Consider the following 14,755-nt stretch of genomic DNA (forward strand, 5'->3'; position numbering starts at 1 on the left):
CAGATTATGAAGGCGGCCGGCGAGACCACAGGGAAGGTGTATGAAGGCCCCTAACTCGCCAGTTCCAGTAGAGATCGCACTCCTAAGTTAGTTATGCACTGGACAGTACCATGCATAAGTAACTTAGCCAATATGAGAGCAGAAGCAGCGCCAAGTCAGGGAGCCTCCAGATGATGGCACGTGTACAGTTGGATGCGAGCCACGTGTCCAAGTCTGTAACTGCCAGGAGAGAGAAAGCCACCAGGTATATAAGAGTTCTTAACAAACTTTCTGAGGTACGCATGTTCAGTTCATACACTTTACGCTTGCGAGTTAGAGCTGATTGTGAGAGAGGATTTGCACGGTTCTAGTTCTCTTAGTTTTTGGTGATACCGTCACTGACTTGAGCGTTGGAGTGCGATCGGCCGCAGCGGCGCTGTGCTGTTTCTTTGCAGGTTCTTGAGATAGATCCCGAAGAGGAACGGAGGTGAGAAGCGGTGCGCACGTCGATCCTTTGACGAGGCAGTTTCCAGCGTTCCGGTCAACAGGCAGGATCAACACTAAAGCAAGAAACAATCAAAAACAATAAAAGTACTACTAGAAGTAATGACAATTATGGAATAACATGACTAAGACAAAACTTGACATGATTACAAAATTAAAAGACATATGACAAAAATAACAACAAGTGAAAGGAAGCTTAAGGTAAACTCTAGGAAGGAGAATGCCATTCCAAAAGAGCAACCATACTCATATGAATAATGAGTGCCATAAACCTTTTCACAAGCACTTGGTGTAACAAAAGAAAAACAGCAAGAAAACTCAATTAACACCTAAAACAGAAACTTAAATTGAAAGAAAATTAAAGAGCTCTTGAAATTAAAGTGCACACAACTCAACAATTAAACAAGAAGAACCTAAGACTCATGATACCACATGATGTGATTCCACTAGCCACATAGAGAAAGGTTCTTGACCTTCTTAGGAATCACCTTGAGTTGGACAATATAGAGGCACTTTTCTTAGAGTTGGATCATTGTTCTAAGACAAGAACTCACCAAAAACTAGTACCAAATCCCAAACTCATTAGGATGCTCCAATTATAGTCAAATTGAACCGAACAAAAAGGCACAAAAACTAAGCAAACTGAATTTGAAAGCTGGAACTCACCCCTAGCGCAGTAGCACTCCCAGGCAAGAGGACTCACACGTAGAAACGTCCCCAGATGGGGTCATGGCGTCGTGAGGCCCTCCACGTGTACGACAGCCAGGTCAGAATAGAAACACCCTTTAGTCAGGTGCCAGGTAATTGAAGTCATTCAATACGGTTTCCGTTTCGAGCGTTCAGGTACTATGATGGCTCCCAAGCGTTTCAACGTATTAAATGCGCTACGTTTTCTAATTAGACGCTTTAATTGAGCGCGTTACGTTTGTGATTAAAAGCGCTTTAAGGCGCTTTAAATGCCTGGGCAGTTTAAATAGCGCTGAGAATGTTGGAAACGGGGTTGGACGTTTTGGCAAATTTTCCCATAATACACTCCAGTTGCTTGCTCGAAGTCGTAGGGCTACGCACAAGGGACTGGAATAGAGGTTGTTTGCCAGAGCGAGAATATACACACAATACACAGTTCTTTTTACCACTTTCAGAGTGCCATACGCGGTGCTCAGATTCGGAGGTGCCCGGTTTTGGTGTTTCTTGCTGGCTGACTTGAGCGTCGGAGAGCAAACGGCCGCTAGGGTACCCTTTTGTCCTCTTTTTGCAGGAATCCACAGGTAACCAGTGGGAAGGAGTCCCTAGCTGACGGTTGAGGTCGCGCACGAAGACGTCCCAGTCAACCGGACGGAACAGTATCCGATAGAGATCCCAAGTTTATAAGCCACTTTTGGAAAACTCTTTGGGGCAAACTTGGAACAAGACTACAATTTTCAACTTCTTGTCATCCTCAAACGGATGGCCAAACCGAAGTAGTCAATAGATCTCTTGGGACTATGCTTAGGGCTATCATGAAGGGCAACCATAAATCTTGGGATGAGTATCTTCCCCACATTGAGTTTGCTTACAATCGAGTAGTTCACAAGACTACTATTGCTTCTCCTTTTGATGTAGTGTATGGTTTTAATCCTCTCACACCCATGAATTTGTTACCTCTTCCTAATCCACAAGAATTTGTGCATAAGGAAGGAGTAATCAAAGCCGACTTTGTGAAGAAAATGCACAAGCAGATTAAACTCCAAATACAACAACAAAATGAGAAGTACACCAAATACAACAATAAAGGGAAGAAAAAAATAATTTTTGAGGAAGGAGACTTAGTTTGGCTTCACCTTCGCAAAGATAGATTTCCAACTCAAAGGAAGTCCAAACTAAGTCCCCGAGGTGATGGACCCTTTCAAGTCCTCAAGCGAGTCAATAACAATGCATATAAGTTGGACCTACCCCTTGAATATGGAGTACATGACACTTTTAATGTAATTGATCTCTCTCCATTTGTAGGTACCAATGACGACGAGGACGCACTGGATTTGAGGACAAATCCTTTCCAAGGGGGAGGTGATGATGGAGGAGGGCCAAGCACACCTCACCATGGAAGCCAAGACCCAAGGCTAGACCGTGATGAGCGTCTAGACTCAAGAAGAGAGAGTCTAGGACATCATGAGAGGAGGCTTCATATGGAGCGTCTAGGAGGAGGTCTAGACTGTCTAGGCCCTATTACAAGGTCAATGGCTAAGCACATTCACGCCCAAATGGACCTAGCCACGGATGGAAGAGAGAAGACCTTGTATATGTTACATGGAGGCCCATTAGGGGTGGCTTAGTAATCAGGGTAGTGTTAGAAAGCACAAATTTGTCTTATATGTGATTTACCCTAGATTTGTGCACATTCTAGAACCTTAGCACACATGACCGGCCATGTGCCATGTGCCTTGTCATTTGCATTTCATTTTGCTCCCATTTCATGTGTAATTAGCTTAGCTTTCACGGCCCATTAGCCTATAAAAGGGAAGGCCAGCTGTTGTATTTTTCAAGATTAATGAGAGTAAAGTTTTGCTGCCAACATTGTGCCATACTTTGCTTTTCCCTAGTTTCTAGGATCTAATCTTCACCTTCATCACCTACCATAGGGCTGGCCGAACCTCCCTCTTCCATACTCATTATGCACCTTCAAGATCACCCGCTTCGAGAGGGAGCTCCTGACCGAGCTTGACATAGCCCCCGCCCAGCGTCATCCCAACAGCTGGGCGTTCGTCCGGGCCTACCAAATCATTTGTACACACTTGGGACATCCGGCTTCAGTGGACGTGTTCCTCTACCTGTTCGAGGCCAAGAACTCGGGCGATCGTCTATGGGTTAGCCTCAATGGGGTCGCTGGGAGGTCCATCCTTTCCATCTTCCAGCAATCTTATAAGGACTGGAAGGGGAAATTCGTGCGCGTTCGCTGCAACGACCGAGACCCTTCCCTCCTCGACGGGTTTCGCTTGTATTGGGTGAACAAGGTAAAGAAGGAGTCGAGCTTCAAGAAGGCCAGGGGACCAGAAAAAATGGGGGAGCTCGACAAAGACTTATGCAACTTCTGGAAAGGAGTTGCCTCTTCCAACGTGACTCTGCCTACTTCCTCCATCATCACCTACGAGTTTCTTGAAGGCCAACTGGATGTTCACATAGGTTTGTTCTTAAGTCTTTGAGTTTCCCTAATTCAAACTTGCATCACCTTGTCCTTACTTTGATGTTGTTGTTCTGATTTGCGTATGGTTTTAACTTTTTCCATGCATTGACTTACACTACTTATCTTCCTGTGCATTATTAACTGTCGAATCTTTGTGCTGGTTGGTAACTGTTGGCCCCTTTATGCAGATATGATGCTGGGGAAGGATAGGATGGCTGAGCTACGCTCCATAGCCAAGCTCCACAATCTTGCGGCGGGCTCCCAAACTGTCCCAAACTCTGTCGCGGAGATTGCCGCTGCCCAAGGCCAGTCTCCGCCAGTTGGCCCGTCCAACGCTGTTGCTCTTCCCGCCCCTGAGCGGAAAAAACTACCACCCAAAGAGGCTAAGAGGAAAGCCTCCCAAGGCTGTATCAGAACAGGAAGCGGACGAGAGCACCGAGGACGGGCTGATTTGCAAAAGGAGAAGGGGAGTTGCAACTGAGCCACCAGCAGCTGAGGTCGCCCCTCTTGACTACGCCGAGAATCCCCCAGTGCCTCCACGCCCTTTGAGTCCGCTGGGCACGTTCTCGCCTCCAACACCTCGGCTGCTGAAGCTGCGCCTGAACAGCTTGCTGATACACAAGCTTCCTCCCAAGATGCCACAGAACTACCAGCCTCACCACCACGCCTCGAGGCTCCCCTCGCCATCCAACCTTGCGAGGGTGGTGGTGAGCACCAACCCCTACCTCCTCCTCCAACACCGGGCCTTCCAACTTCCCTCCAGGAAGCCTTGAAATCTTTCAACGTGCGCCTACACGCCATGGCCGACAAATGCCTTCCTCAAATCGTCGGCGAAAGGCTAACAGGCTCCTTGGACAAACTTGAGCTCGATTGCCACATCCATCAAGAGGTGGCAAGCACCGCGAGAGCCGAAGCCGAGAAAGTCAAATGCGACATGATGATGCAAGGCTTAGGGTTCTCGCGGGTCGAAAAAGCTCTCAACGAAGAGCTCTGAAGCTTGCGTGAGGACAAGAAAGAACTGCGCAAGAAACTGCACGACAAGCTTCAGGACGCCGTTGAGCTGGAGAGCAAAATCGTTCCTATGAGGAAGCGAATCGCAGAGCTGGAGGAGGCCTAAAGGACCGACGCAGATCAAATGTCCAAACTGGAGAAAAGGTCGACCGAACGGGAAACTCTTCTGGGCAAAGTTGAACAAGATCGGGATAAGGCAAACAAAGAATTGAGTGAAACGGCTACCGAGCTTGCCCGAGTTCGTGAAGAGAGCAGCGGGTTCAAGCAGAAAGTCGACGAGCTTGAGATTGAAATCACCCGGGTTCGCGGAGAGAACAACGAGCTTCAACTTGAAATCACCCAGCTTCGTGAAGAGAACAACGTGTTCAAGGCGAAGATCGACGAGCTTCAGCTTGAGGCTGCCCAAGTTCTTACTTCCGGCTTCGGAGCAGCTTTGGAGCAGTTCGCCTGTAAATTTCCTGATCTTGACCTTTCCGAGTTTTCGGTGTACAATGAAGTGGTAGATGGCAAAATCATGCCTCCGACTTAACTGCTGCTCCCATCTGCCGCTTCAACTTTTTCGCTTTTGAAACTCTTGTATTTAATCTTGACTCGTATGTAATAATTTTCTTTCTTCTTGAACTATTTGACATACGTGTGCATATACAAATGGTCTTCTAACTTATCTGTTGTTCGATCACCTGGTACGACTGGCTGGTTTTTACTCAACCCAACGCACTTCGCACAAATTGGTACTTAATTCTATGGAAATCACCTTACCTTAAACAAACGGTTAGTCTGCAGCAATAACGTTTAACGCGAAATCACTTACTTGGCAATAAGGGCGTAGATCGATCTTAGTATCTGAAATCTCATTCGCCCGATCTGCCAAAGGACAAACCTATTTCTACGTTATCGCCCAAAACTTCGCTGATCTGGCTCTCGCCGTGTAATGCTCTTTCTATTTCAATCCCAAGCCATGGGCTTTCGGCGATGCCGTTTTCCTTTAACTGAAAATGTCCCCTAACCTGGAAGGAGAGCTGCCTTCCGGATCTCCCCCTAACCTTCCCGAGTCTTTAAACTGAGATAACTTAAATCATTGTCCCCTCATCTGGGGTAGAGCCGCCTTTCGGATCCTTCTCTACCTCCCTGAGTCTTAGAACAATGATTTAGATGGTGAGGTGTCCTCTGCGAACCTTCCCCAACCACCCTTTAACTGGACCTACTAGATCAATATTGACGTTTCACTCAAGGGGAAAGGCGTCTTCTATCAACCTTCCTTTCCTATCCTTAAGATCATTAACAACCCTGACCTTTCAGTTTCCTCTTGCCTGAACTCACTCCAGGGTGAGAAGTGCTTTCTCTGGTGCCTCAACTTGCCCAGGGGCTACATCTCCTCCCCCCGGATGCACTGAGGGCTTTCAACTTGCCACAATTTGCTTATGCAAAGAGGTCTTGTAATCTGCTCTTGCCTGCGTTCGCTCAGGGCGAGGAGGACTTTAAATCTTTTCTCGCCTACGCCCGCTCGAGCCGAGGAGGTCTTTTTAATCTCTTCTCACCTACACCCGCTCGAGGCGAGGAGGTCTTTTTAATCTCTTCTCGCCTACACCCGCTCGAGGCGAGGAGGTCTTAAAAACTTTATCTAAAGCGATTAGGGCTTTAGAACTATGTGCTTTAAAACTTTGCGCTGAATGCATGCGATCTGAATTCGTCGTTGCTTTAATTTACGTAAGGGCATAGAAGTTTCTTTCCGAAAACTTAAAAAACGATAAGCATGCAAACTTAATAACTTGGAAACTTTGATAAACTTCGAAACCTTTTTTATTGGGTGGCCTAGTTAAAAACCCTCCTTAGGGAAAAAAGAGTGCCCCCTTGAAAAACTGTTCAAACTGAAACATCCTTAACTGTTCAAGATAATTGCTACTTACAATGCTTTAACTGTAATAAAACTTGAGATGGGTGGCGTTCTAGGTGCGAGGAATCGCCCCTCCTTCCAGCGTCTCCAAGCGGTAGGCGCCAATTTGTTCTCCATCTCATACTGGTGGGCCTTCCTCATCACCAGGTCGCCATCCCTGAACTGCCTTGGTCTTATTTTAGAGTTGTACTTGCATTCAACTCTTCTCTTTACTGCCTCAGCCTTCACCCGTGCTTCCTCCCTGACCTCATCCAGCAAATCCAGGTTCATTCTCCTTTCTTCGTTCGAGTCTTCCGCCACGAAGTTCTGGAATCTCGGCGAGCTTTCCTGGATTTCGACTGGAATCATCGCATCGCATCCATACACTAAGCTAAACGGGGTTTCATGTGTTCCCGATTGCTCAGTTGTGTGATATGCCCACACTATGCGGGGAACTTCTTCAGCCCAAGACCCTCTGGCCTTTTCCAACCTCCTCTTCAAGCCTCTCAGCAGAACCCGATTAGCTGACTCCACTTGCCCATTCGTTTGCGGGTGCTCACCTGTTGCGTTCCGATGTCCTCGCACAGCTTCTTCAACAGGTGACTTGAAAACTAAGTCCCATTATCCGATTCCAAACGCTTGGGCACACCAAAGCAACCCACAATATTCTTCCACACGAAACTCTGGATTTTGTGCGCGGTGATCTGGGCTACTGGTTCTGCTTCAATCCACTTCGTGAAGTACTCGATCGCCACAACCAAATACTTCATTTGCCTGACCGCTAACGGGAAGGGTCCCAGAATATCGATTCCCCACGTGGGGAACAGCCAGGGGCTGTAGATTGACTTTAACTGTTCTGGGGGCGCCCTCTGCCAATCGGCGTGCTGCTGGCACTGCTTGCAACGCTGGGCATATCTTTTGCAATCTTCCCTCATCGTGGACCAGTAATAACCTGCACGGATAGTCCTTGTTGCTAGAGCTCGACCCCCGATGTGGCTCCCACAAATCCCTTCATGGAGCTCGGCCATAATTCTCGTGCACTTCTCTCCGTGTATGCATAGAAGAAGAGGGTGTGTAAACCCGAACCTGTACAGCTCGCCATCGATGAGGGTAAACTTGTTGGAGTTCTTCTTCATCTTTTTGGCCTCCGTCGAGTCCATTGGGAGCACGCCATCCGCCATGTAGCGCTAGTATGGCGTTATCCATGTATCTGGTTCATGGATAGCGCAAACTTGCATCGTTCTTACCACTTCCGCTGGGCACGCTCTGACCCTCGGTGTCCTCAAAGTTTCCTGCGTTAGAGATCTATGGCTCCTCGCCGTCCTTTCCATCGACCTGCAAATGTGAAGGACCTGGTGATCTGCGACAAAAGCCCGAGGTGTCTTCAAAGTTTCTTGTATGACGGTCCTCTGCCTGCCCCCCTTGCCCGAACTGCCGACCTTGGCCAGCAAGTCAGCTCGGGCATTCTGCTCTCTCGGAACGTGTATCACTTCAAACAAAACAAAGGACCTCCTTAACTCTCGCACGTACTCCAAGTAGGCTGCCATCTGTGGGTCCTTGGCTTGAAACTCGCCGGTTACCTGCCCAGTGACCAACAATGAGTCACTCTTGGCCATCAGTACCTTTGCTCCCATCTCCTTTGCTAAAAGAATTCTGGCGATCAGGGCCTCATACTCCGCTTGATTGTTGCTTGCTTTAAAGGCGAACCTCAAAGACTGCTCTATCAACACACCATTGGGTCCCTCTAAAATAACCCCAGCCCCGCTACCCAGCTGGTTAGACGATCCATCCACCGAGAGTACCCAACGAAAATCATCCCCGGCGTTCTGTACTGTTTCGGAGGATAGCTCGACCACAAAGTCAGCAAAGACTTGGCCCTTGATCGGTCCTCGGGGCTCATACTTGATATCGAATTCTGACAACTCCACCGCCCATTTCACCATCCTCCCAGCCACATCCGGTTTCTTCAAAACCTTCTGGATGGGTAAGTCAGTCATCACCAACACTGTAAAACTCTGGAAGTAATGGCGCAGCCTCCTCGCTAAGAACACAACCACCAGCACTTCTTTCTCCAAAGCCCGGTATCTTACTTTTGGGCCCTGCAACACCTTATTAACAAAATAGATGAGTCTCTGGACTTGATCTTGATCCTGGATAAGCACCGCAATTATCGCCTTCTCCGTTATGGCAAAATATAACCTGAGGGGCGTTGCCACTTGAGGTTTACACAGAACCGGCGGGCTCGCCAAATACTCTTTAAGCTTGACAAAAGCTTCTTCGCACTCCTTCGTCCAAACGAACCTGTTGTTCCGCTTCAAGCATTGGAAGTACGGGTGACCCTTCTCTCCACTGGCAGACACGAATCGAGATAGGGCGGCCGTCCGACCCATGAGCTGCTGCACCTCCATTACAGTGGCAGGACTCCTCATCGCCAGAATGGCGACACATTTTTCGGGGTTTGCCTCAATTCCCCTCTCCGACAAGAGGAAACCCAGAAATTTCCCTGCCTCCACGCCAAAAATACACTTCTCAGGGTCAGTGACGTGCCTGCTTTTTTCCAGGGATGTTACGACCATGTCGTCAACGTACGCTTGCACATTCCTTCCGAGCATTGGGGCGAGTACCTTGTCCATTAGCCTTTGGTACGTGGCCCCCGCATTCTTCAGCCCGAAGGGCATCACTTTGTAGCAGTAGTACGACCTTTCTGTCATGAAAGCGGTCTTTTCCTCGTCCATGGGATGCATCTTAATCTGGTTGTACCTTGACAAGGCATCGAAGAAGCTGAGCAACTTACACCCTGACGCACTGTCTACCAGGGCATCTATACTTGGCAGAGGATAAGAATCCTTTGGGCAGGCTTTATTCAAATCCGTGAAGTCAACACACATCTGCCATTTCCCGCTGCTCTTCTTGACCAGAACGACGTTAGTGAGCCATTATGGGTATTGGATCTCCCTGATATGGCCTGCTACCAGGAGTTTCTGCGTCTCTTCCTTGATCGCCTGCCTCTTCTCTTCATTGAACTTTCTCCTTCTCTGGCGGATTGGCCTGACTTGGGGATCCATAGCTAAACGATGGCACAAGAAATCGGGGTCAATTCCTGGCATGTCAGAGGCAGACCATGCAAATGCATCCAGATGTCTACTTATAACCCGGGCGATTTGGTCTTGTGTCTCGCTGTCTAAGGTTTTCCCCAGTTTGAATGTCTTGCCGTTGATCCTCTTCTCGCTGGCGATCAGCGCCCTCGCGATACCTGACTCCCTAGCGGTCTCCAGGCAGCTTCTCTCTTCCTCCGCCCGAGCAGCGTCCTCGGACCTCGCCTCAATATTCTCCATTGGCACATCGGGAACGTCGCCCTCGATGACCACCTCCAACGCCATATCCACATCTCGTCGATTTTCTCGCTTAGGTTCCACGCCAGGGGGCGGCGTTGTGGATAAGTGGCATACAGATCTCTTGTTCTTGAGGCTATTTTCATAGCACTTCTTCTCCTCCTTTTGGTCAGACCGGATGGTGATGATCATCCCTTCCATTGATGGTAGCTTGATCTTCATGTGCCTTGTTGAAGGCACAGCTCCTATCTTGTTGAGTGTTGGCCTACCCAACAGGATATTGTATGCCGACAAAGCGTTTACGACGAGATACCTTATCTTCTTTGTGCGCGAGACCAGACCGTCTGTGAACGTCGTCCTTAACTCAATATACCCCCTAACCTCCACCTGGTCCCCGATGAAACCGTACAGGTAGCCCCCGTATGGCCTCAGCTGGTCGGGGGATAATTGTAACTTCTCAAAAGTCGGCCAAAACATCACATTTGCCAAACTTCCTTATCCGACCAGCACTCGATGAACAGTCCTTCCTGCCGTGATGATAGGGTCATTGTCGTGGGGCACGACATCCCTAAGGTCGTCCTTGGTGAACGTGATGTCCACGTCGGGCGAGTGGTCTTCAAAAACCTCCACTGCCATCACAGACCTTGCGTACTTCTTTCGCTGTGATGCGGTGTACCCGCCACCCGAGAACCCACCAGCAATGGTGTGGATCTCGCCGTGGATGGGTACCTCGTGCTGTTGTCCCTTGCCACACGCCGGTTGGGAACCCGATGACTGGCCCGCTTACTTCTCCAGCAAGTAATCCTTCAAGAACCCACATTTGACCAACTCGGCGAGTTGGTATCCCAAAGCCAAACACGAGTTGAGAGAGTGGCCAAAGCTCTTCTGGAACTCACACCATGCATCTGGCTTCGATCCCAACACCTTGTTTGTTGTTTTCTCAGGCACTTTGAGCGTGGCAGCGATGTTTGGGATGGCGATCAGGTCCGCCAACCCCATCACGAATTCATACCTTGGCGGGCGATTAGCCTCTCTAGGCTTCCCCGACCCCTTCCCCTTACCTTTCTTTGGGTCATAAGGAAGGCGCATCCTCTGATCCCTCTTCCCCGCCGCCGCCTCCATCACCCTCTGCGGCTGGATCCTCGTTTGAGCGCGGGGCTTAGCTGGGGCCACATTTCCCCTCTTCTCAGAGACTTCGCTCTCAGCGGCGATGTGAGCCACGACACGTCGCCGAATTTCAGCGAACGTGGCGGGGTGACACCTGATAAGCGACTCACTAAAGGGCCCAGGCAAAACACCCTTTTTGAAGGCATGTACAAACATCTCTTCATCTTTGGCTGGCAAGCGGACTATTTGAGCTCCGAACCTGTTCAAGAAATCCTTCAGGGACTCCCCCTGGTACTGCCTCACGTCGAACAAATCATAAGACACCAACGGTGGTGCCTTTTTCACTATGTACTGCTCAATGAACATCTTAAAAAACTGCTGAAACGTGGTAATGCGACTAGTAGGCAAAATGACGAACTAGTCCAGCGCTGTTCCACTGAGTGTGCTCATGAACACCTTACAGTAGACTGTGTCCGACCCCCCCGAGACCATCATCTGGGTGTGAAACGCCGTGAGATGATCCTCAGGGTCCTCCACTCCGGTGAAAGACGCCTTCACCACCACAGTATTCGTAGGGACCACCGAGTCCATGATCTCCTGAGAAAATGGCATGGGAAAGCTACACGGTGGGGACGGGGGTGCAGATCTGTCACCAACCGCGCGCTCCTCCCGTTCTTGAAGAGCTTTACGCAGCTTTTCGTTGATCCTGTTGAGCTCTTCATTCCTAGCTTGTGAAACTACCAGTGCCTCGTGCATCCTTTCTTGCTCAGAACGTGATGCAGCTACGTTCTCCTGCAGCGTCCTCATCATATCCATCACCTGTGTCATTGACACAACATCTTCATCTGTTGACGGCGCGACTGAACTGGACCGCGTTGTCCTCATCCTTTCTCAGCAAACTCAGCAACTTAAAGAAGCTCCGAACGAACAGTAAAACTTCGAAAACCGACTACGACAACAAACAGTCGAACAGAAAACACCAAAACTTGAACAAACTCGAGCTGTGGTTGGGAATCACATTTTATACGGCCCCACGGTGGGCGCCAGATGTTCCTGGCGCTTGACCTAGCGCAAGAGCGCTGCCTCGTCACGTTCTCCCTCACCAGCTTGACACCACGTGCCCTTCAAGTCCACTCCACAGATGGCCTCTCTCAGAACCTGAAAAACACAAGGTGGCACCTCTGCGGCCGGTGGCGCTCCGACGCTCAAGGTAGTGACAAGAACACCCAAAAACTGAGAGAAATATACTCTGCAGAATCGTATTAAAGTGCACTCAACCCAAAGCAACGAGCCCTAATGAAAAACGTACCTCTGCAAATTCTGTTAAGTTTACCTTTATAGCTAGGTTTTTTCTCTCTCCAGGCAGTTACGCTTTGGACGCGTGGCTCGCATCCAACCCAGCACGTGTCGCTATCTGGGCCGGGGTAGCAGGTAGCACCCAGCCCTACACGTGTCATCATTTGAGCTAAGGTAACTCGAGCGTCATTTCTACACTGTATCCAACCCTACATGTGTCATCTTCTGGGATGGAATGACAGGTAGCATCGAACCCTACACGTGTCATCATCTGGGTTGAGGTAACTTGAATATTCGAGGCGTAATCTAGCACGTACTACGCTGTGAAACACCACATGACAAGGCGAGTATCGGATGCAACAAAGTGCATTATCTCTGTGATATCGCTTGTCGTGAGTGCCACCCTCCTTATTGCTACGCCGTACACGTTCTAGCTGGGGAAACCTTGCCACCAACGAATGTCCACTCTGGGAGTCCCGTCGCCAATGAGCAAGGTTGATGTGATTCCAATAGCAAGATAGAGAATGATTCTTGACATTCTTAGGAATCAACTTGAGTTGGACAATAATTAGGCACTTTTTCTTAGAATTGGATCAATGTTCTAAGTCAAGAACTCATCAAAACTAGTACCAAATCCAAACTCATATGGAAGTTCCACATATTGTCAAATTGAACCAATTAAAGTGGAAGAAAAGGCAAATGCACCGAACATATTACTTAAGAATTGAAATGAACTTAACATATGAGCTAGAAAAGCAAAGGAACAAGATGAATGGACAGAAATATAAAAAAGACCGAACCAAAAACCACAAAACAGCAAGAACACCGAACAGAAATTCAAGGAATCAAGCTAAAACAAGAACAATTGAAAGAGAATGAAGGAAGGAGAAGAGAAAGCTCATGAAGATGGATGTATGGTTGGATGATCACGCCACTAGAAGGATGCAAACTCCTAGATGAGTGTGCAAGCCGCCACTTGAGGTAACCATGGAACCATCAAGATAAGACTAGTGAAGAAGGCACAAAGCTCTCCAATGCTCTCTCAAAAAATGAGTATAGTTTCTTTAGTCTAAATTCAAATCTGAATTGTACAAGGGTAGCACCTATATTTATAGCCTAGAGGTGCTGAAAATCAAACTAAAAGAATTCAAAATTCCCTCCTAAAAGCTAATGGAACCGGCGCCTAAACCAAGACACGAGGAAGGTGTGATCTCTTCTCTCACTTTGGCACCTCCTTATTTTACTCCCACACCTATCTACTAACGCACCCCCCTCCTAAGACTCCTAACTAAAGACTAAAAGATGCTTTAACAATAGAGGTTTCTAATGTTTCCCTCTAAGCACCTTCAACCAAAGAAATTACAAAAAGAGTAAATAAACGTCCCCTAGCTCCTAAAGCTTTGAACATGCTTGTTGTAAGCCTTTGAGGTGGGCTTTGGCCTCAATGGGCGTCCTGCATTTGAGCCTCTACCTCTTCTTGATCTTGTTGATTGGCCTCCATGTCCACTTTTAGCAACCCCAAAATGACCCATTAAACCCCCCCTCATGAGCTTCTCTAACAAGAGATAATCTAATAGAGCATTGAGGAACACAAAGACGTTTTCCTTTAAAAAGAAAGCCATCTTGTATAAAAAAATCTCTGTGTCCTCCCTTAAGAAACTCTTGATAGATGAGAGAAAAATCAAGGTCTGCATGATAAAGTTCCTTAATGTGATCAAAACCAAGATATTGAGAGCTTAAAAGATTTAGCAAAGTGTATCTTCTAGAAAGAGCATCCGCCACAATCTTTACTTTGCCTTGCTTGTGTTTGATCACATAAGGAAATTGCTCAATGAATTCCACCCATTTAGCATGCCTCTTATTAAGCTTGTTTTGGCTTTTCAAATATTTAAGAGATTCATGATCACTATGTATCACAAACTCTTTGGGAAAAAGATAGTGTTGCCAAGTAAACAAAGCCCTAACAAGTGCATATAATTCTTTATCATAGGTGGAATAATTGAGATGACTTCCCTTCAATTTCTCACTAAAATAGGCTATGGGGTGGCCCTCTTGAAGGAGAACAGCCCCAATACCTATGCTGGAAGCATCACACTCAATCTCAAATGTCTTAGTGAAATTAGGAAGGGCCAAGATGGGAACATTAGTCAATTTTTCTTTCAAAGTGTCAAAAGCTTTTTGTTGTGCTTCTCCCCATTGAAAGATCACATCCTTTTTCACTATGTCATTGAGTGGTGCGGCAATGGTACCAAACTTTGGGACAAATCTTCTATAGAAAGAAGCAAGTCCATGAAAACTTCGGACCTCATTCAAAGATTTCGGTGTAGGCCAATTTTGAATGGACATCACCTTTGTTTTGTCCACATGGACCCCTTTGCAACTCACAACAAACCCTAGGAATTCTATATGATCAAGAGCAAACATACATTTAGCAAGATTAGCATACAAATGTTCCTTCCTAAGGGTTTATAAAACTTGCCTAACATGCAACCT

At 47.7% G+C, this 14,755-nt stretch overlaps 1 protein-coding gene across 1 annotated transcript; it reads right to left on the reverse strand.

Moving 5' to 3' along the window:
• Window positions 1-10,642: 10,642 nt before the first annotated feature.
• On the reverse strand, window positions 10,643-11,332 carry LOC137815728 (uncharacterized). Its single transcript, XM_068618840.1, has one exon. The coding sequence runs from the start codon at window positions 11,330-11,332 to the stop codon at window positions 10,643-10,645; it is 690 nt and encodes a 229-aa protein (XP_068474941.1).
• Between the last annotated feature and the right edge of the window lie 3,423 nt (window positions 11,333-14,755).

This window comes from Phaseolus vulgaris, chromosome 1 (assembly GCF_000499845.2).
Source record: "Phaseolus vulgaris cultivar G19833 chromosome 1, P. vulgaris v2.0, whole genome shotgun sequence".
Classification (NCBI taxonomy): domain Eukaryota; kingdom Viridiplantae; phylum Streptophyta; class Magnoliopsida; order Fabales; family Fabaceae; genus Phaseolus; species Phaseolus vulgaris.